The sequence below is a fragment of the Epinephelus lanceolatus genome, chromosome 11 (genome assembly GCF_041903045.1).
Source record: "Epinephelus lanceolatus isolate andai-2023 chromosome 11, ASM4190304v1, whole genome shotgun sequence".
Lineage (NCBI taxonomy): Eukaryota > Metazoa > Chordata > Actinopteri > Perciformes > Serranidae > Epinephelus > Epinephelus lanceolatus.
In genome coordinates this window covers 7,047,006-7,070,451 of record NC_135744.1, presented here as the reverse complement: position 1 = coordinate 7,070,451, position 23,446 = coordinate 7,047,006, and the positions used below count along the sequence as shown (strand labels likewise).

At 38.4% G+C, this 23,446-nt stretch overlaps 1 protein-coding gene across 2 annotated transcripts in view; it reads left to right on the top strand.

The window, feature by feature from the left end:
- Window positions 1-23,036, top strand: part of ntm (neurotrimin) — a 662,707-nt gene extending 639,671 nt beyond the window's left edge. For both annotated transcript variants that reach the window (XM_033648640.2, XM_033648632.2), the window contains 5 exons: window positions 10,261-10,389; window positions 12,700-12,820; window positions 13,107-13,258; window positions 16,436-16,471; window positions 20,804-23,036. In XM_033648640.2, coding sequence (XP_033504531.1) covers window positions 10,261-10,389; window positions 12,700-12,820; window positions 13,107-13,258; window positions 16,436-16,471; window positions 20,804-20,904 — 539 coding nt within the window. In that variant the 3' untranslated portion in view covers window positions 20,905-23,036. The remainder of the gene's footprint in view (window positions 1-10,260; window positions 10,390-12,699; window positions 12,821-13,106; window positions 13,259-16,435; window positions 16,472-20,803) is intronic.
- The last annotated feature ends 410 nt before the right edge of the window (window positions 23,037-23,446 follow it).

Below are 23,446 nucleotides of genomic sequence, written 5' to 3'. Positions count from 1 at the left end.
AAAGAGACAGTTCAGATCACAAACTCTTATCTCAGCTTTGCATCTGTGGAAGTGTGTGTGTGTGTGTGTGTGTGTGTGTGTGTGTGTGGCATGTGGCTGCACAACCACAGTCTGAGTTTCTGTGTGACACCAACACCAGTTGAGAATCTTTATGTCAAACAAGGCATTTTTTCTGAGTGGCAGCCCCGTTCAAAGGCATTCTTTATTCTGTGCTCATCTCAGCACTCTTCATGATCTAAATGTATGCAGTGACTGGCTGCTTATGTTTATTTATCTGTTTAAAGTCCATTTCTAAGAAAGTGCATTGAAATTCATAGTGAAGATTTTTTTTTGCAGGCACCAACAAAACTACAATTCAAGGATGTCTATTGGCTTTTAGTTTAGTGTGGGATGAAAATGTAAATAGACTAGCGTTAGCTTGAGAAGCTGTCGTTTTGATTTTCCTCATGCAAGATAAAAGACAACAGTGATTCAGTCTTTTTTTAGGGGGTTGTTTTTCTCTCAGATTGTTCACTTTCAATGTGCTGAATTCGAGCTGCTATTTTTTAGTTGCCTTTTTTTTTATCAGATTCATCTCCAGTATTCGACTGAGGGGCTGATAAGCAAGCGCGGCAGGGATATACAGAGTCACACGGCACAGTTGTCACCCCGACTCGGAGAGAGAGCAACAGAGCAGAGCAGAAAATGTCCCAGTACATGCTGTAGTCCAAACTTCTGTTCCAGTATCTCCCAGCTGCAGAGCAACTCTCCTCCAGCCTGGGGCCATTCAGTGTGAGCCCAGCTATTGCAAGCACTCCGGGGTGTTAAAAAGAGTGAATTAAATAAATAAAGATCCTGTGTGTGTGTGTGTGTGCATAAAGATTGATGATTTCAGGCTGGGGCTGGGGCTCTCACATAGCCGTGACCCAGCTCCCCCTCACCTTTGATAGATAGATGGCTTTAGGGGCTTGTGGCGGATCAGAAGTGATCCTTGGTATCTCCCACAGACCACACAACCTGACTGCAAAGTTTGTCAGCCCAGGCGGCCAGCCGACGCTGTGGTGCATTAAGGCAGCCGAAATGAACATGCACATGATTGAATTTGACCTGGGAGCAATAAAAGTTTTCCAGATTTGCACAGGCCTGGATGCTTGGAAAGATTCATTTGAAGTTGGAGTTGATGGAGTTGGTAGACGCAGTAGATTGGTCTCTCTTTGACCCCTTTGAAGGTGAAAGAAATCTAGATACTGTAATACCATATCAATACCATTTTAGATGTTCATGTGTGTTAATTTTGGCACTTGCTTAGCTTTAATCTTAGTATTTTAATGAAAATGTATTTTAGCCATTTGTATTAGTTTTAGTTAATAAGAGTTAAGACCTTCAGTATAATTTTTTATCAGTGAAATATCTCTTTCATTCTCCTAATGGATTCTTAACTTCCACTTTTTCTAAGCATTGTGAGGCCATTGGTTCCCCCAGACATTTTTCAAAGGGGTGGCCAGATGGGGCCTCTGAAAATTTTGGGGTGGCAAACTAAAATCAGAAGCCGTATCTGAATTTCAGGAATTCCATCATGCTGGTGAGGTATACATGCTAGCTGAAAACTGTGTCAATATGGAGAGTTAAGGAATTGCATATGTACTTTGGTTTCTTATGTTACAGTTATAATTATTAAAAATCTGCTGTGATTAGACTAATACCTGTACAGTTAACATTTTGAGTTTCCCAACAATCCTGTTTTAATATGTTATGTGTCTATACATATTTGGCGAGTAGTGGTTGTTGAAATAGGTTGATTGTCCTTTTACTTAAATGACCGATTTGCTGCTTTAACTTGGTTGTGAGGAGCAAAACGTTTACCGTGGACTCATGGGTACTCAAAGAATCCATTTTCATCCAAACAGCTTAAAGTGAGAGTTCAAAGGACCCATTTGAAAATGGCCATGCCCGTTGTTCCCTCACCAAACTTTAGCCTAACTTTTGACATTATTTACCCCCTTCCCAACCAACCCAGTCTCACCTTGAAGTCGTCGACAACTGGTGCTTGGTCAGTGACTTCCGGCATCAGACACTGACAAAAAAAGCCATCCTTTCATGTTGGTGTGACACCCAGCTGATTGCTGTGATTGTTTAACGATGCCAGGCGGCATCAGGGAGAAACAGGACAATCACAAAAGTTAAGACGGTGGAAGTCTGGACAGAGTGGGCGGGGAGGGTGGTGGATGAGTCAAACAACCACTGGCTTTCACTTGGGAGGCCAGTGTTCACTTCCTGTAAGACTTTAAAAGCCAAAAAAAGCCAAACTTTTTTTGTTTCCTAAACCCAACCATGTGAATGTATTGGCCACATGTAATCACATGCGTTTGTTGTTGAAGAAAAAAAAAACATGTAAATTTGTGGTGTTGCATCGACTTATTGTGCTAACTTTGAGAGAGACTGTATGCAAACTCTACATTTCCTGTGAAAACAGAAGTGTATTTTATGAACAAACAATAACAGGCTAAAGTTGACACTGCGTCCCAGAACATCAACGACCGACACAGCCAGGGTATCTTGGACATCATATCCCGATGTGGAAAGTCCATGACCAAACATTGATATGTGATGAGGTCGGAGTGAGAATGTGTTTAAAATTACTCAAAATTCAGGGCCTTCCGTTGGTGGTGGCACTATCTGGGGCTACAGCTGCCACCAACAACATTGTTTATCTGTTTATAAACAGCTGTAATCATTTACATACATCCCTCACATCGCTCTGCTCTGCAGTACAATGACTGACACTCCTTCTTAGTTGTTCTTCCTAAACTCTGCTGTTTGAACACTGTCGTTTTTGTTCACTCGTCATTATTGCAGCCACCTGTTCTCTCCACTGCAGAGCAGCCTGGATATTCTGAGGCTGAATTCACTCACCTTTTCACTGAAATACTGATCACTGTCTGGGTTTAGCTTGAGACAAGAAACTAAAATGAATAATGTCAGATAACATTCACACCTCAATATCCCTGTAATGACCATCTAGAGCAGGGATACCCAACTTGCGAGTCGCGACCGGTCAGTTAATAAATGAACTTTATAATTAATATTTAAATAATTAGCCTGGACCTCTGTCAGGGAGTCTGAGGGATCCTTATCCTAGCACTAGGTTTCACTGACCTTGGGAAAGCACCCACTCTTACTGATAACCTATAAACATGGAAGATGGCCACCAACTAAAAGTAACATGAACTTTACATCCACAGCACTGTAAAAAAGTACTATTAACATTTGCTTACCTTTTCATAAATATGTAGTACTGCCCTTTGTTATAGTTTGTCCCAGTAAGTGACAGTTGTTACTGCCTCTTGTCTAATTGTCAGTGAGACTTTAGATTAATTTAGAATTTATTACTTTTTCCTTCCAAGCACTGGTAAGCTTGACAGGTAGCTTAATGTTAGCTAACATTACAGTCAGATAAATATTGTCACTGATATACAAGATGCTGCATGAACAGGTCATGTAGGTAAAACAAGATCGGAAATTGACTGTAATGTTGTACTGGAACTGGGTCTGTATATGTGTTGCCAATTTGCCAGTTTGTTTGTTTTATAGGCTACCTATGTTGTAAAAATATGAGAAAAAGTGTTGGTGCATCTTGTCTTGTCTTGTGTTTTTGATGATATCATTAGCATTTCATTAAGAAGTATGTGATCCTTGTGTAAGTGCATTCAGTCTTGTTTTTGTTGTACCCCCCAAACCAGAAGGGATACCAAAAGAGAAAATTGGTCCAAAAATGTTTTAATAGATGCATTCATACCAAGCAGCCACCTTAGGGGCTGAAAAATGAAGCCAACATGGAGGTGCCAAAGACTGCAGTTCCTTGAACGGCTACTTAAGGTTGGCTCCAGAAGCGAGTCACTTCCCATAGACACCCTGAAATGTCCAACTTTACAACATAAATAAACCTTTTTCTCAGCCTGGTTCAAAATTATTTTGGTCTTTAAAGCTAATTTCTGTGTTCATGACTGCTGTACAGGGGGCAAAGTTTTATATCACTCACCCAGTGGTGTAGTGGTAGTTGATGAGGTGGGTGTACTTCTAGGTAGATGGGTGGGTTACCAAGGAGGAAGTTGGTGTAGGCTGCTCTCCTATATATTCTAATGGCCTTTTGGCTGGTAGATGGGCATAATGCAAGCAGCCAAAAAAAGAAGGGGGTTTATCCCGTAAACCTGCCTATACCCTCCACTACACTACTCAGCTCACCCCTTAAGGTCTTGAGGGTGCTTTGAGTGACAGGCTGTCTGTGGATAGCGTCCAAAGTTTCTTAGTCAGATCCACCCTTTGCTCCTCTACAGCTTCACCGTCTCGTCCACTTATGCCTAAGTCAAGGTTTCAAAACGACAGTCCACCAAGCAATGGATGAAATCACAGTAGCTACATCCACTACTGATACAGTCTATGATTCGTACACAACAGCAAGTGTAACAATCCTCAGAAGAGCAGCACATGGTGAGAAGGAAAATTAAGCAGCACTACCCTTTTAGACAATCTACATGCTGGCCATGTGGGCTGTATAATGGCCGTATCTTCTTACTATATTATGACGAAAACTGTGTGTGTGTGTGTGTGTGTGTCTGTTCCACGTTTTTCTCCTCACTGACTTGGTCAATCCATGTGAAATTTGGCACAGTGGTAGAGGGTCATGGGAGGATGCGAATGAAGCAATATTACATCAATTAGCCAAAAGGGGGGCACTAAAACAACCGATTGAAATTGCAAATTTTGAATGGGCATATCTCATGCCCCGTATGTTGTAGAGACATGAAACTTTGCACAGAGATGCCTCTCCTCATGAGGAACAAATTTGCCCCAAGAACCCATAACTTCCGGTTATATAGATTTTCCGCCATTTTGAATTTTTTGAAAAACACTTAAAATCAATCTCTTCCTAGGAAGTTTGACCGATCTGCATGAAAATCGGTGAACATAATCTAGGGACCAATATCTAAAGTTCCCTCGTGGCAAAAGTTGGAAAACTTACTAAAACTGAGCTTCTATAAGGCAATGAATATTGCGGAGGGCGTGGTTCATCACATAAAGGTGTATAACATCTCAAGGGTTTCACCGATCACCACGCAACTTTGTAGATATATGACCACACATAATCTGAGGGGACCCCTCCATTATTGACCCCATCAAACAAAATGGGGGCGCTAGAGAGCTAATTTCTTATCTAGGCCTAAGTGCCATATCGATTTTTACTAAACTTGGTAGATATGTAGAACAGGACGCCTCAAGGTGACTGGAGAAATTTAACTCTAATTGGCAACTGGGTGGCGCTATAACAACAGAAAAATGCTTAAAAATGACTAAAATGCGACCGATCGCTGTGGCTCCCCCTGTGGCTGAATGTTTGTTTGTTTTTTCTAATTTTTGGTATGACTAAGTCATGGTATGTCATGTATGCTGTACATAATCACGGAAACTGTCAGTGTGTCATTCTGTCAGTCAGTCATTCTGTCTGTCCCACGTTTTTCTACTCACTGACGTGGTCAGTCTATGTGAAACTGCACATAGGCATTAAGGATTGGCATAGGCAGGTGACAAAGCTACTTTTTCCAGAAATTACACTATTACTATATTCTTTTACAAACTCACTTTTAATTGAATTGTATGCATTCACCCCACGAGTTACTGCGCACGCGCGTAAGCAATCGTACTATCAAATTCACAAAAACTCTGTCTGAATACATTGCTCTTCTTAATGGGTTCAGTTGACTATTTAATCTACTATTTAATCTACCCCAATGTACCCCAAACACACACCATGTGAAACTGTAAGTGGGCAACTGTGCACTCAATGGGTATGGACTAGTTAGTAATATTAATGATAACTTGACAATGAAGACTTGTCATTTTATATAATCTGCTAAATTGTAGGGCAAGAAACAGTGAAATATGACTCTGAGGGATGAGATTTTTATTACCCTCAGATCTCTATGTTATTTTATCATTATTATTATTTATTTTACAGAAACTACCACTTACAAATACATTAACACAAGTGTCAATAGGTGCTTTAATAACAGAAGATTAATCAGTGGTGCATAGAACAATCTAACTGAATCAACTAATTGGATGGGGCTGTGAACAGTTCACTTTATTGGAGTGGAATGAAAATGTACAACACTCAAAAGGAGTGTATTCTTCAGTGGGTGTTTTTTTTTCACAATTAGCATGCAAAGGCAGAAACAGAAGTATGATTCATCCTTTCACAGTCATGGACATGCTGTACATTCTTTATAGCTTCAATTCACATACAGTATCCTTCACTTAGATTGCTGTTTCTCCTATAGTCTAAGTCAGACACAAAAGGACATAGCCTGAGAGATTAGTAGCAGAAATGGTTTTCATTTCTCTTTGTCTGCTTGAAAAAGTATGCATGCTATTGATGGGTCAAACCTAAACCATACTGTCACAACAGATTCTCTTCACTGGCAAAACTTTTCAGTAGAAGTAAAGCTGCATTATTGCATCGCAGTAACTATATTTCTATGATTCTTTTTTCTGCTCACCCCTTTTATGTTTGTCTCCTTCAAAGGGGATAACGCATCAAAGGCACATTAAGAAATTCCATATGCCAAAGGCTTATAATCAGTGGAAAAATAACTATCTGTATATTTACCTTGCACAGCTGCAGCAATAGAAGCACAGTTTAAGACTCAAGCTGCAGTGCAGCTGCAGTTGGTTGCTCTCCTTCATTGTCTCTCGGACATCTTTTAAACACGTCTCAGTGTTTGAGTAACAAAAGCTTTTCTTGCTTCTTTTCAACACATTTCACTCCGACTTCCTTTCCCTCAAGACAACACTGCTAACACCATCTCCACTCCCACTCTCTCTTTGGTTATGTGTGCTTTTCTGTCTGTTAACAGCTCCTATCTGCCATTCTGCTTCTATTTCTTTTCCTCCCCCTGCTTGGATTCATCAATTTAAATCCTGCCTCACCATATCCCCTTGTTCCCTCTCCTTAAATGCCTATATCCCTCAAGCATCTGCTCTCCTGTCTTTTCCTTCCCCCTCCAAAGTTGTTCCCCTTGCCCTGCACACAAATATCTCTCTCTCTTTCCATTTTCTACCCCATTTTCTTCTTTGCCCTTGAGTTTGAGGATGGCATTTCAGGGACACAGGAAGGGTACATTATCTTCTGCAGGCCTCTCCTGAGACATCTTGGCTCTTTTTTGCTTTCTTCTCCCCACCATCTTCTCCTGTCTGCTCTCCCTGATGTCCTGCCATGTCACCTTGATGGCAGTGCACACTACTATCTCACTAATAACTTGGTCACAAACCCAGCAGTCCTCTTTAACAAAGACTGAGAAATTAGAGAGGCAGCTCACATGTAGAGTTAAGGTGGGAGAAACAGTAAATATCAGTTGTCATGCTGTTGTTAATGTTGTTCTTTGTGAACACTTACCCATTAAAATGGAAGAATGCTGTAATGAGGGACTTTTTCAGAGCTTGGGTAGTGCTGTGTAGTGGGTACTGAAGTGTCCTGTGAACTCTTTGTTTCTGCTGAGACAACATTTGTTCTCTCTCTCTAGTACACATAAAGAGGAACATCATTCTTTGGCACATGGTGCGGGTTGTTTTCAATGGCTTCACTTGCACAGTTGGGTGACTGGCGGTCAAACTGAAAGCAACAGCACATGAAGAAGCTCAGAAGTGCTTCTATGAGAGGACAGACCACCAGGATAACAATGATTTATTATTTTATTGCTTTCCTTATAATGCAGAATCATTTTTTGGGGGAAAGAGCCAGCAGTGGCTTATATACTTTAAATTTAATTGAGTGATGGTGCAGGTGAGTTTGTGTAAAGAAGATGATTATTTTTGAAGGGCTGTAAACTCTGATGCTTTGCAAATCAAAGTTGTGGAAGCTGGTGGAAGCTGGTGGAAGAGGAGGAGCACTGTGTGTACTGAAAGACAACGATATGTTGGTGATAGGGCGTATGTTTGACAGAGATGTTGTGATTTACTGTCAAATGGCCTCAGGAAAAAATGTAAGTGATGGGATTGGCTGGGTCCTCAGGGTTACTGCAGGGAGGCTGCCAAATTATTGTTTGACAATTTAAGTTTTAATACAAGTTTTTTTTTTGTTTTGTTTTTTCAAAAATGTAAATATTCCTTGAAATACACACAAATACAACATATTATTAGCAAAGATAAATTGGCCTATTCCTTAAAAAAGCATTTAAGACAGGCTGACTGTTACTGATGAATCTTGAGCAATAATGTGAGCTAACTAACACTAAATCACTGTGCCATGTGCGCGGGAATGTATTTTCACTGAAGTGTACTGCACAGTAAGTGTGCGCGCATGACTCTGTAGGTGCATGCCGTAGGCAAGATGGCTGCCTGCTGCAGATAAATTTTCAGACCAACATACACTTGGACCTAACAAGTAAGTGTTAGGATTTTGGTACTCAAAGGTCAAGGTCAGTGGGATCTTGTTTCAGGCTCATTCCCGGGACTGCGATATTTCAAGAAGGCCTTGAGGAAGTTGCTTTAAATTTGACACAAACATCCACTTTATCTCAATAATGACCTGATTAGAATTTGGTAGTCAGAGGTCAAGGTCACTGTGACCTCACAAAACATGTTTTTGGCTGTAACTCAAGAATTCATGCACTAAATATGAACAAATGTCTCACAAATGTCTAATAGAATGAAATGATGAAATGATGACATTTTATATCCAAAAGGTGAAAGGTCAACTTCACTGTGACATCATAGTGCTCTACATGAAACACTTTTCTGGCCATAACTCAATGTCATATCTCAGAAACAGAAGAGGAGACTGTGGTCAGGTATTGAATTGATGTGTGTGATGGACATGGATGTATCTTTTAAAGCTCTATACAAATGAAATTTATTATTATTATTATTATTATTATTATTATTATTTTAAAGCAATGCAAACACAAGCTGATATCAGACACATCATTACTTTTGAGAGAAATATTATTGCGTTGTTACAGCTGTTACTGTCAGTTGTTTTTATGAATTTATTTTTGAGGCCATTAACTATGGAGAAGCATTGATTTCGTCTGTCATTCTGGAGGACAGCTGCTTATGCTACTAATGCGAAGCCACATGGCGTAAAACTGACACTTGATGTGAGGACTTTGAGAATGTGCGTCAGCTGGCAGCCTTGTCTTGATTAACTTTCCTCAGAGAATTACAGTGTGGCTTTAACTGACACTGCGGTCTCTATTGACGAAATGTAGCATCCTCTTTTGGGAGAAAGTCAAGCAGAAAAGGAACAGAGTGGAACCTGCACACCTGTATGAGTCCTGCTGATACTTCTCGTCAGGTGATCAGTGTGCCAGTGAGAACTTTTCTCCATAACAACCTTCCCAGGTGCTATTCAGTAATGTGCCTAAACCCAGCAGAGTGAATCCATGTGCAATTTATTACTGTCACCTACCAACATCTAGGGAGGAGGCTTGAAGTCAATTACGTCTTTTGTTTTTTACGTTGAGTGCTGTATTAAGTGTCTCTGTCAAGCGTGTCAAATTGATACAGGAAGGAGTAGCAGGGCTGGCATTTTCACCCATTCACATTGTCATATCTCTATAGTAGTCCTGGTGTGCTTGCAGGCTTAAGAGACTCACAAAAAGGAGCAGAATATGAAAGTTCTGACAGACAATTGATAATGAGTGGGAGCTGAACAAAGCGCTAATCACCAAGTGTTGTAACATCCTCAGAAAAATGTCAGTAAGCTCAAGAACTGGTGTTGAAAGGAACAAGAGAGGAGCATGAGAGACAGAATTGGGCACATGTCATGATATTTACTGGTGTAAGTTTTGACACACGTGGATCTTTGTGAATTTAACTTGTCATACCAGATCAGGCAGGTACAGGAATTAACAGGACCTGTCTTCGCTCCTGCTGCTGCTGCTTCTGAACTTAGATCTTTGATTTCCTTGCTGGCAATTAGAACTGAACTTCTTTCTCTGTGTTGTTAATATCAAAATATTCTCTTTTATTCAGACACCAGAATAATTCTTAATGCACTGTGCTACATCACGTTATCAATAAATCTAAATATGATAAAATAAAATAGATGACAGTATCAACACTTCCTTCTTTTCTCTCTGTGCACCAGTGTGACAATTACTTTCCAGAGGCCACACAGACAAACAGAATGTGAAAACAACAATTGAGGCCACAGCTGCTGACTTGTCATATTAACTGAATCTCTGTCTCCACTTTTTTCCACTTTGTGTGTGTGACCTTTCATAGGGGACCTGGCATCAGACGATGAGTACCTGGAAATCCCATCTATCTCCAGACAGAGAGCAGGGACGTACGAATGCACAGCTGTCAACGATATTGACACAGATGTCCAGACTGTAGACATCACCGTTAACTGTGAGTCCAGAGCTTTGGCTGAAGGATTTTAACATTTTCTATTTGAATAAAGATTAGTTTACCAGTTAGTCTCCTGGCAGAAAAAAATAAATGACATCCGCTCTTTTCATATTCATATAATCATTTCAATTATTTATCATGAAAAAGTGTTGAATATTGTCCAGCTTCTGAAATATAAGCCTTTCTGCCTTCCTGTCTCTAATCTCTTGTGTGTTATACCATGGTCAACTGAATGCCAATGCATAGTCAGACTGTTGGTCACAAAAAAAAAATAAAATAAAATATAGCTATTTCAGAATAAGAAAGCTGTACAGATTTGTGCAGGATGTGCAAAGATATTAGGCAGGGGATGTGTAATAGTTCACGGTAAAGTAAATATGTGCAGCGATAACAGTCACAGTACAAAAGTTCATTCATTCATTCATTCATCTTCTAACCGCTTCATCCTCTTGAGGGTCGCGGGGGGGCTGGAGCCTATCCCAGCTGACATCGGGCGAGAGGCAGGGTACACCCTGGACAGGTCGCCAGACTATCGCAGGGCTGACACATAGAGACAGACAACCATTCACACTCACAGTACAAAAGTTATGACAAAAAAAAAATTCAAAAGTATTTTCAAAACATATTATAACATAACAAATATGTACAATATAGCTGTTTCAGAATAAAGTGGTAAATATTTGTGCAGGCGGTGCAAAGATATTAAGCAGGGGATGTGCAAATATGTGCAGAGATAATAGAGTTGAAAAGTTACAAAAAAAATATATGATAAAATTACTTTCAAAGTCTATTGTAACATAATTTGTAAAATATAACTTTCAGAATAAGAAACTTGTACAGTTTTTGTGCAGGGCGCGCAAAGATCTTAGGCATGGGATGTGCAAAGGTTTACAGTAGAGCAAATATGTGCAGAGATAACAGTCCGACTAAAAGTAACAAAAAAAAAGAAAGACACATATACTTTCAAAAGGTATTATAACATAACATAACATAACATAACATAACATAACAAATGTGTACAATACAGCTGTTTCAGAATAAAGCTGTACAGTTTTGTGCAGAATGTGCAAAAATATTGGGCAGGGGATGTGTAAAAGTTCACAGTAAAGCAAATATGTGCAGAGATAATAGTAATAGATGTGTTTTAATGTAACATATATAGTCAGTGTATATGTGGGGTGTGGGTGGGGGGTGTTATATTGGTGAAGCATATTTATTAATCCAAAATAGAGTTAATGGTTGTAGCCCTACTAATAAACAAAGCTAGTAGTGTGAGACATTTAAATGTTTATAATTTAAATGTTGAACTCTGCAGATTTAGTTTATAGAATGTAAATATTGTAACTATGTCATTTCATTGACTCCATTTTATTTATTGTCCCTGAGTCGAACCATTGTCTTCCGCAGTGAACCGTGAGAGGACCTTTTTATCTTTCATTTTTCTTTTTTTTTTCTTAATCTTGATCTAATTTTGCATTATCTGTTTTTTCCATTTGTTTTCCCAGTGGAACAATTGCTACATCAAGTCCCGATCTTGCTAAATCAAATGCACTTCCTGGAGTCAAGGAGAAATAATTAGTTTGAGCCTCTTTTATGTGAAATAGCTGCCCATTTTAAATGTGTGATCAAAATAAAATCTAAGATAATGGTTTTATCTTTTAACTAATATTTTAGAACAAAAATAATGAACATTACCTCATAACAACTTCTCAATTATAATAATGAACTATTGTTCTTTGGCTTATTTGATAGAAAGTGAAAATCTAAGGCGTTTCTAACTGTTGGTTGGATAAAAAGAGACATTTTGTCGACACAGTGGGCTTTAGGAGATCCCATTATTTTGTGACTATTTTCTGGCATTTGATAGTCCAAGCCATTAGTCAACTAATCAAAAATAATCAGTAGATTGATCAACAGTAAAACCAGGGCTGCATAGTCAACATTTTTATGGCTCAAAATCCAGCTTCCAAAATGTAAGAATTTGGTAGCATGTGAACACCAATGGCTGCATTTTGCTCAAACATCTACAGCAAAATCGATTAAATAATGTTTTCTTTGCTGCAGGAGAAACAGAATGGATTGTATCAAATTAAAACATGAGCAGTTAATTCCTTCTCATCATATCCTGGCACTTTTACCAGTGTAAGAAATATTATTTCTTGAACTCCTTATTCCTATTCACTTGCAGTCATGGTGCAGACCATCATGGCTGAGAGGAGAGAATGCTGTGACCCGTCTCCTCATATCCTTGACTTGTGCTGCCTTGTAGTCCTGATCACAGTGCTCTTATGTGTTGCTGCCTGCATATAGATGCTCCAACTGTGTCAGAGGGCAGAGATGTCGGAGTGACTCTGGGCCAAAGAGGAGTGCTGGAGTGTGAGGCGGATGCAGTGCCTGAGGCAGATTTTGAGTGGTATAAAGATGACAGAAGGTAATTTGTTTTACATTTGCATTTTACACAGGCAAATAGAAGAAGCGTGTGTGTGTGCGCATGCCTACTGATATTAATTTTCACTGCTATTGGTGGTTATTGATCAGCTGTCAGTCATATGAGCATTAAGATTACTGAAAACTGGTCCGAATTCTTGATTAAATTATTATTACTGCTCTCAGGCCCATAGGTAATATGGCAAATGACTTTGAAGAGAAAACACAATTAACATGGTTAGCTGCATTCATTGTTTGTCCACGGACATTTTCTTTCTCCCATCATCTAGGATCTTCAATGGCTTTGATGGCATGGAAATTGTGAATACTGGATCACTGTCGAAGCTGACGTTTTTTAATGTGTCTGATGGAGATTACGGCAACTACACTTGTGTCGCCATCAACAAACTTGGGAGCTCAAACACAAGCTTCCTTCTGTATGGTGAGTACATGATTCCAGTACATGTGTAGTGCCACAGAGAGGGAGATGTAAGTGAAATGTTGTAGTGTATCTGCTAGGTGTATGTTTCAATAAAAGTAAAAAAAATTAAGCGTAATAATCTGCAACTTTTTTCTGCATGAATGTAACTCCCCACTCAGCCTCTTATCATCAGTGATTCAGCCTTTATCCATTTCCTAAAAGCTTTTACATTTACTATTTTTTGACATATTTATGACTCAAAATCATGTATAGTGCAGAAAATGATGCATTCACATGAAGGCAACCACATACTGTGTAGGGAAAAGATAAAAACAAAGTCTGCATTTTTGTGATTTTATTATTACACCTACATAGATCTGTGCCTACAGTTCACTGGGTTCAAACCATTAATGAATTCAGATTACTGGATACTGTGTTCCTAGATGGGGCCGTATGGAGTGCTGCACCAAGGGATTACATTTATTTGTAGGCCAACCTGGATGTTAACATTGACAAATGCCAATGGAATTTTTCAATTGGATTTTGGATGACTGAAAAAAATAAGCTCTGTGACAAACAAAACTTTATCATATTCACATGTTTTATTCAGCAAGATTATCTTCACAGATGAACATCACCTTTATGATTGTTTTTTTAAGCCTAAATGCAATCACCATAAGTACAAAGCTAATGTTTGGCTATAAACGCACTACACCATGGTCACATGATTTAAACATCGCCACCATATCGGGGCTGTATAGCTGTGTTCAGCGTGATGATATTCTGTGGTTTCATTTAGCAACTCGTTAGCAACCACCTTTTTTAAAACACTAAAGAATGTATGAGTGTGGTGATGTAGTTCATTTTTTAGAACAAAACTTGAAAGTCTCCTTAGGTTGTGTTAATCACAGACCTTATTTCAGGCATCTAACTGAAAACCCATTTAAAAAACCCATTGACTTCACTATGAGGGAACTGGGAGTGCTGAAATGCTAACTCATTTTTGGGTTTTAGGACTCATTCCTGCAGCACCCTCATAACTCTGACACACCTAAAAGTTGTCAGGGCTTTGTGTTTTGGGGGCTTGTAGAGCATGAGCACTACAGTTCTTGGTCCAGCTGTCTGACAATGTCCTCCTCACTTCTAAAATTGGTGAGAGGCCTAAAAATAACTTATTGATACTGAAGTGACACTTTTTCATTTTTATTGGACTTAATGGCTCAAATTCTGCTAATAGAAAAGAGTGATTTTTGATGCTCAGAAAAAAATGATTTTTTTTTTGTAGTGCTTTTGTATGGGGAAAAGACATTAATAGGCTTTTGAATAAGGAAGTAACCATGTATCCCAGCTGTGCTGACAAGGTCACTTACAAGTGAGGATTTCCTCTACTAAGTGAAGTCAGTGATAAGAATTATTTAGCACAGTCAGTTTATAACTGTCATTAAAGATGGGGTCTCATGTTTGAATTAGCAACCAAGTCACTTTTGCATAAAAGTGACAACATCAGTCTTAAAGTAGCACCTGTAATGCATGACAACAACATGGCAATAGTTAACCGAGTGCTGTACCAAGTAATTTGTGCAGTATTCACCTAATGAAGAGTCTGACTGTAATAAATGTATCACTTACTTAGAAAATTGTTTTCATTCCGTGGTTGGGCACTGTCAGACTTTATCAGAAAGTAGCAAAATTATAATCATTATTAAATCATGAGATTCATCAGAAAAATTATTAGGCATTTGCCTTGCGAGGAACATTCATGACACGCATTAATTAAAGGCTTACTATGCATGATTTGTCTGTTACTGTCTTTAAACACAACATAACAAACTTGGTCCCTGAGACTGATTTCCCTTTTCCACCAAATTAGCTCTGGTTCTTGAACTGGTTCCATTCAGGAATCTTGGAACTTTGATGCTGTCTGGCTGTGACTTTGCTTCCATGTTATTCTCGCTTACGCAATATCTCAAGTGCAACTTGAGGTAATTTCTTCAAATTTGGCTCAAATGTCTACTTCTCAAGAATGAACTGATTAGATACTGGCAGTCAAAGGTCAAAGTCACTGTGACCTTGCATCCTTCTCATTCCTGTGAACAAAGTATCTCAAGAAGGAAACGTGTTTTTGGCCACAACTCAAGAATTCACGAACAAATTCTGACAAAATTTCACCCCAATTTTTAGTAGGATAAAATGGTGAAATGATGAATTTTTATGTCAAAAGGTCTACTTCACTGTTACATCATAATTTTCTGCAAAAATGCTTTTCTGGCCATTATTCAGTGCCATAACTCAGGAGCAGAAGGAGAAACAAATTCTGAATTGGTGACACTAATCTTCGGTGCCCATCTTGAAACTGTGGTGACGGTATAGATCTCCTGTGCTGCTGGTTTGAAGATGTGTATGAAGTAGCCACTTTTAGAGTATTTAGCTTTGTTGCAGCAACATCCATATTTAAAGCATTGTCAACTGTCATGGCTACATATGAATCTGGACAGACAAGGATGCAAACTGTAACAAGAAGTTGACTGGTTTGCAGAGGTATATGATTGCAAAGCGGCGATTCTAATTTTTAGGAAAATCTTGCATAGTATACCTTTAAGGCTTCAAAGGCAAAATAAGTTTTAAAACCCTCGATGATGAGTAAGGAAATGGAAATCACTCTCTGCTCTCTCTTACATTCCAGGTGTTCAATATCCTGCAAATAGTGTGTTGCTTTCTGTAATAAATAAGGCTGTGAGGAACACTGATGTAAAAGACATCCCTCTTGGAATGACAAAAAGCCATCATCTTAACAGACTGATCAACCCATTCAGCAGTGGGTTTCCCCTGACCTGCAATTCGTACTGTGTCCACTACACTACCTCATAGTCCAATGTTGTTCCTGAGGGCTTGCTTCAAAGCAAAGAAATAAGCACATGTCAACAAACATGTCACTAAAAATAAGTCTTGCAGATTATTATTTTATCAACACAGAGTTGTTGTCAGAATTAAAATACTCAAGTGTTTCAGCTCTGAAATTGAATTTTGACACCACCTGAACTGAATCACTTTGAATACTCAAGTATGTAACTGTGCAGCCATGATGTAAAAGTCTATTTAGCAGCCTTTACTTTTCATGCTTTTCACAAGTGTTGTCAATGATTTGTTGCTGTTCTGTTTCCAATATGTTGCTCTGTTCCATTTGTTCCCCTTGTGTAGTGGTAATTGAACCCACTAGCTCAACGCTATTGCAAGGTTAGTATTCTGCACCAGCATGCACTTCAACTGTCGTGAATTGAAAGTACTAACTGCATGCTGGCACATGACAAACAGCCATTTTCACAAACTGGAAGTTAGGCTGCACTGTCAGTGGAGTTATTCACAGTGTTTGACAAGAAGAGACAAATCATTTCTGGGCTCTTTGATCCTGTCAAAATTGTGCTGTTCTTGATAACTCTTTGTTCTCTTTATAAATTGACACGTTAAAGCTGTATGGCAGACATCATCTTTGAATCAAAGGAATGGCAAAGCAAACAGCCATACAGATGTCATGTGAATCTTTGTGAAAATGGTCACTGCAGCCTGTTTCGCTAACCGTGTTTCATCTTTCTCCTTTGCAAACCCAACCGCCACACTGTGTGACATGGCTTCATTTTGATTTATGCATGCTCTTTTTTTCCCAATGTAAGTATTCGTCACCTTTCATTATCATCGTTTGCGCTTGTGCTTGTACATCTAGCTTTTGTATTTCAACTCCTACACAGAAAATCGTGAAAGCAAACACAGAAAGCAACAGAGTCTTGCTGCAAGCTAAAATGTTTCTAGTATCTGTAAATAGTGATGTAGATGTGATGTAGATGAGCCCTGTGTGTTTTTAGAACAAGCATTTGGAGCGGTGGTGATAGTGCAGAGATAAACACATCACCCATCTTGTCATTTAATGTGTCCTTGTGACTGGTGGTTGCAGCATCTTGTAAGCAAACCCACTCCATTAACACAACATAATTGTATTAATGGCTTTGATTTTGACTACGAGTGAACGTCATTATTCTAATTAGCCATATGCAGGATTAGGGATAATCCACTGTGGCAGGGTAATTGGATAGATGCCCCAAAGGAAACTGTGGTGAACTCATGGAAATCCAAGGGAAATGAGTAGTCATTGTGTTACAAGCTTCAAAGTAAAAAGTTCAAATTTGTCCTCAATCCTCAGACAATGCATTCATTTAGATGGAACTTGCCTCATCCCTGAAAAGAGCATGATGAAATTATGATGTGTTTTAGTTTTTGCATCATAAAATTCTATTGTATTTTGGTTGTGCAATTACTGTCATACCAGCATACTTCAGGTGTATTAGTATAATAGTAAAGAATAAAGATGAAATTTTACTAACTTACTGAGACTCTGGCTTGCATCGTCATTAAATCTAAGGTAAATGAAATAACGTGTATCCACTTTGTTTTCTGATTTACCAAGGTTGTAGCTCGATAAATAAGAATCATAAAAAACAGTTTCATTACAACCCCAATTTAAAAAAAAAAAAAAGTTTGGATGCTGTGTAAAACATAAATAAAACAGAATGCAACTTTACTTTTTTATCTTATTTTACTTTTTTTAACATAACATACATACTGAATTTGATGCCTGCACCACATTCTAAAGAAGTTGGGACAGGGGCACATTTACGGCTGTGTGATATCACCTTTTCTTTTAATAACATTCAGTAAGTGTTTGGGAACTGAAAACACTAATTGTTGAAATTTTGGAAGTAAACTTTTTTTTTCCCATTCTTGCATGATATATGACTTCAGATGCCTAACACTCTGGGGTCTCTATCGCTGTTTTTTTGAGTTTCATATTGTGCCACACATGGTCAATGGGAGACAGATCTGGACTGAAGGCAGGCCAGTCTAGTACCTGCACTCTTTTCCTACGAGGCCATGCTGTTGGAACACATGCATAATGGACCTGCATTTGTATAGCGCCTTTCTAGTCATCTAGTGACCACTCAAAGCACTTTTTACACTACGAGTCACGTTCACCCATTCACACACACATTCATACACTGGTGGCCGAGGCTACCATACAAGGTGCCACCTGCTACTCAGTTTTTAACACACTCACACACAGATGGAACAGCCATCGGGAGCAATTTGGGGTTCAACATGCAGCCTGGGGATCGAACCGCTTATCTTTTGATTGGTGGATGACCCGCTCTACCTCTGATATATAGTAATATTTATTACCAAATAACTTGTTTACCTATGGAATGTTACAAACAAGTGTTTTTTTAGCATTCCATAACTCTCCTTGTCTTCTGTTGCCCCCGTACCAACGTTTTTGACCTGGTTGCAGCCATCATATTTAGAATAAGTGTATGTTTTACAAAAGAACAATAAAGTTTATCAGTTGAAATCATCATGAAATATCCTATCTTTGTACTGCATTCAATTGAATATACGTCAAAAAGATTTGCAAATCATTGCATCCTGTTTTTATTTATGTTTTATTCAGTATCGCAACTTTTTTGGAATTGGGGTTGTAGAGAAATTAAACTCAAGAACTTGACATGCTAAGTACTTACAAGTATGCTTTCACACTCTGTATGCTCCACTTATTTTCCCACTATATACTATAATTAATATTTTCACCCCAACAACTGACCAAAGCAAACCTGGATGTCAAAGCATCATTTTAACAAACAGGAATGAAAACACATGTATGGTGAAAAAAAGAGAAAGCTACCTGAAGTAAAAAAAAAAAAAAAAAAGGGACATCATAATATATAACATGTGACAAAGACCTGTGTTATATGTTAAAATAGATAGGAACTTCCATTTACTCATATTTGTTATATTATACATGATTCCTCTGTCACCTATACCCCCAGCCCCTTAAAAAAAGAGGTTCTCAGTACAGAGAATGCCACTGTTAAAGATAGAACGACCTTTAAGCAAAAGATGCAGAGCAAAGTTCAGTGTTAATCCTCAGTGCTGCATTTGATGCTGCAGACCATGTCATTTTGATCATCACGCTTAAAAACAGGTGCTCTCTGCTGCACCCGTTCACCTCCTGCCTCATAAATGGAAGCTTTTAATGTATGTATCATTACCATTCTATGTGCTGTTCATTTATAGTTCCCAACAAAGACTGATTCCCACCTCTAGTTTCCTGCCTCCATCCACCATTATTATCTAAATAATCACACATTCACATTAAGTCACGTCTGTTTGAGAAAACAGGTATTCACAACATGATGCTTGTCAATTATGGACAGACTGTTTCAGAAATGCCATTACTTTGGCAAGAACAAAGTGAAGATTGATTCACTCACAATTGCTGTATCTAAAATAAACTATTTTAGCTGTCAGATACAAAGAGATTTAGCTGCATATTCTGGATATTGACTTATAAGCTAAGTATGATGTTAACAATATATTCAAGGGACACAGTGAAAACAAAGGAGGACCTTGGATAGAAGCTTGAGGTACTTCAAACCACGGAATTAGTGTCTATTTGGCATTGACATTAGTTTAACTTAAAACTGTCTTATTATTATCCAACATGAAAACATAATAGCTCCCTGAATTATTTGTTTCTATTATATGTTTCTCACATTTTGGTCAAGGTCAGGGCTGGATGGTGGGCCTGTAAAGTTCAGGACTTTGACACCAGAGACTGTGGTTGGCATCTTGAGTCCCACATGCAGTTAAATTTAGGCAACTTGCTTATTTGCCTTAAGATCATGGTTTTGGTTAGATGTTAATACAGTTAGCACAGCCTGTCTTGTGGTTCAAGTCTCTGTCATGTTCCACTAACCTTAGCAGTTGAGCCTGCAGTGAGTGTTTAAACCATAAAAAAATTATGTAGTTGCAATGAGCATATACAGATGTCATAGGAGAACAAACAAAATATATTGTCAGTAACCATATTCACCATTTTTGATATTCATTTACATTATCAAATTCCAGCAGTTAGCTGTAAACAACATTGTTTGCAGATATATTCAGTGTGAGCATTTTGCAACTTGGTAGATATGTTAATTAAAGTGCTTCCTATTTATATTTATTTAAAAAAAAAAAACACACAGACAAAAAGTAACAGCTTTCAAGGGTCAGAGTTAATAAAGTGTAATAAATTCTGTGATAGCGGACACTTTGGCATCACACCAGCAGAGCAGAAGAAGAAGAAGCAAGCTGTTATTATATTGTTATATGAACTCCATGTCAATGCCATGTGACTAAGAAAAGCTTGTCATCCATACCTCCTTATCCCCAGTAATTCTAAAAAATGAACGATAATCACTGTCTGCACATACCAAAGGCCTGCACTGGTTTGCATGTACAGCATGTACAAAATATAGAATGAAGTAGTCACACTGTCTTTTTACACACACACACACACACACACACACACAATAGCTACAGGTTTGCACTTTAAGTTACAGTAATTAAGTTGAGGGTTACGTTATAAGCATATTAAGCCACTGAACTGTAATCGGCGGATAGGCATCTAATAACTCACCTTAAAAGGTAAAAACTGAAAGTGTTTTGTTTGTTTTTTTTTTCCTTCCCTTTCCCCATCAGGACCGAGAGCAGTTCAAGATGGCAGCGGCGGCGCAATGGGAGTGCACTCACACACCTGTCTGCTCTTCATGGTGATCCTGCCGTTCCTGCTCAGATTTTGAAGAGGAATGGATGTGAACACAAGTATTGTGTGTGTGTGTGTGTGTGTGTGTGTGTGGGTGTGTGTGTGGGTGTGTGCGAGAGAGAGAGAGAGAGAGAGAGAGAGAGAGAGAGAGAGTGGTGGTGTGTGTTTTTCTTTTTTCAACTGGAACCATAAACTGATGCACAGTGAGTGCATGAAGTATCCTGCTACGTAATGATGTTGACCCACTAAATAAGTACATAACAAAAGTTTGTTTCTGTTTCTGTTTTTTTTTAGATTTTCAAGGATGTAACAAATGTTTCACATTTTAGTTGTATTATGTTGGAAATTTTCTCTCTAAATTATATTATTCTGGATTATCTCTTTTTACATATATGTCTCGGAGGAAAAAATAAGATTTTTTAATTGTGGTGTGGTTATTCAAATGGATTTTTTTTTTTTTTAACTGCATTGCATATTCATCTCAACTCCAGGAAAAGGCAAATTTACAGCAAGTATGGGAGGTGAATGTTAAATACCTCAAAGTCAAACTGAGACACTGAAGCAGAAGGAATTTAGGTTACCCTAAGGCAGAAAGCCTGGTATTATCACATTTTAATCTATAATAATTATCATTCAGTCTGGTTGTTGAAACACAATTGTTTTTGACCTTCAAGTATTTTTGTTCTCAGCACTGTAGTGATATACTTGCTGTTGTGTTATGCTAATCTTTCTTTCTTTTTCTTTTTTCTTTTTTTTTTTCAATTTAAATTTTGACTATTTTCGAGAAGGGAAAATATGAAGTTGTAATTATTTAGGACAAATATCTTAGTTTTATGTCTTGTCTTTTTTTTCCTTTACCAGTACAATTGTACACAGAAATGGTGTCAAGAATAATTATGTTATAATTATGTAGTTAAAAATGGAGGAAGAGTTTACTCCACTTGTGTGGAGTCGATGTCTGACTTAAATAATGCAAATTTATTAATGCTGTTGCTACTTGTTTGAACATCATGCCATTTCTACACGGCACAGTTATTTGAAAAAATGTTCCTGTTCATGTTGCAAACCAGCACTGGAGGGTTAGAGACCACTCAGTAAGATCATGTTAATAGAACACTTTTTGCATGTATTTAGACAACAATAACCCAAAGACTTTAGCAGTTCGTACAGCACCATAATTCATAGGGTTTCTGTTCCCTAGTCTCAACATCCAACAAACACAAACACCTTTCCATAGTATTGTCTTTTCGCAAACAGGAGGACAAATATGTTGTGTTTTAATATGAGTTTAACATCACATAACATTTGGAAATCTAAAATGATAGATACCTTTAAACCAAAATGTACAGTATGTGGTTTATGACTGTGGAATGCACATCTGAACATCACATTTCCAGCTCTTATTGAAAAGAAAAGAATTGCAGGCTTACTTTACAATATGCAAGCCAATTGCAATAACTGAGATTGATCAGAGGTCTGAGTAAAACTTCTCTTATCAGTTCAGGGTTTCCCAAACATACATTTATTTGTAGCCCGCCACAATGAAAACATACAAAATACAACACCATGGTGTTATAAGTGAGTGCACCCGGGCCAGAGACTGCGTAATAGAATGTTAGACAGTGAAACTTAACTGTTCCATTCTGCTTAGTCTAAAAGTTTGCATTCACTCACAGTAGCTGCTCCTCTTATCCATCAATCTGATCTGATCAGCTCTGAAAAGACTGACAGATTGTTTGTCCTCCCTATGAGTCACAAACTGCTGCAGAGGACAAAAAGAATTCATGGAGAACTCTGCCTGCATTGTCTTCACAGACCCACAAAAACCTCTGAATTTAGAACATGGGACACAAAATAATACAAAGGGACAAAGGCGATTCTGTGGGAAACACTGAATTTGATAGATAGCTTACATTGTCAGAAAAGACAGGATATGTGAGAAAACTAGAAAATCATATCTCTGTGATATATTATGGTAGAGGTTCAGCACAGACAGAGTATCACTGGCATCTTGAGAGGTAGCGAAAAGAGGACAGACCTGCGTTACCTTATTTTGTTGTGAGCGTGACGATTTTATGCAACAATCAGAAACCTGTCACAACACGTCAGCAAGAATTAAAGCCAGTCATTTATCTTTTTCACATTTCTTGTGTTGGCAAACAACTCACACCAACTGCCAGACCACACTCAGGTCCCCCCCCCTCCCCCTGCAGTGGAAAATACTGACAACAAAAAAAGCAAGAATTGGTGTTAGTCTACTGGTTTTGTAATGTGGAGGGGAATTTTTTAAACATCAAGCCTCTCTTGCAAAACGAATAGCAGTTTGTGTTTGCGGACCTACAAACACAACTATCTACTGACTGTTGGTTTCAATGAGAGCTGTACTAAATGACTTGTAGAATTCCATTAACACAACATCAAACAGGAACAGTGAATTACAACAAATTAATGTGTGTGTGTGTGTGTGTGTGTCTGTTTAGTGGTGGGGCAATGAAGCGCTTCTTATGATCCCACGGCTCTGATTGAGTGTGTTTTCACATATGGTTATTTTAAATTAATGCAAGCTCAGTGGATACTGA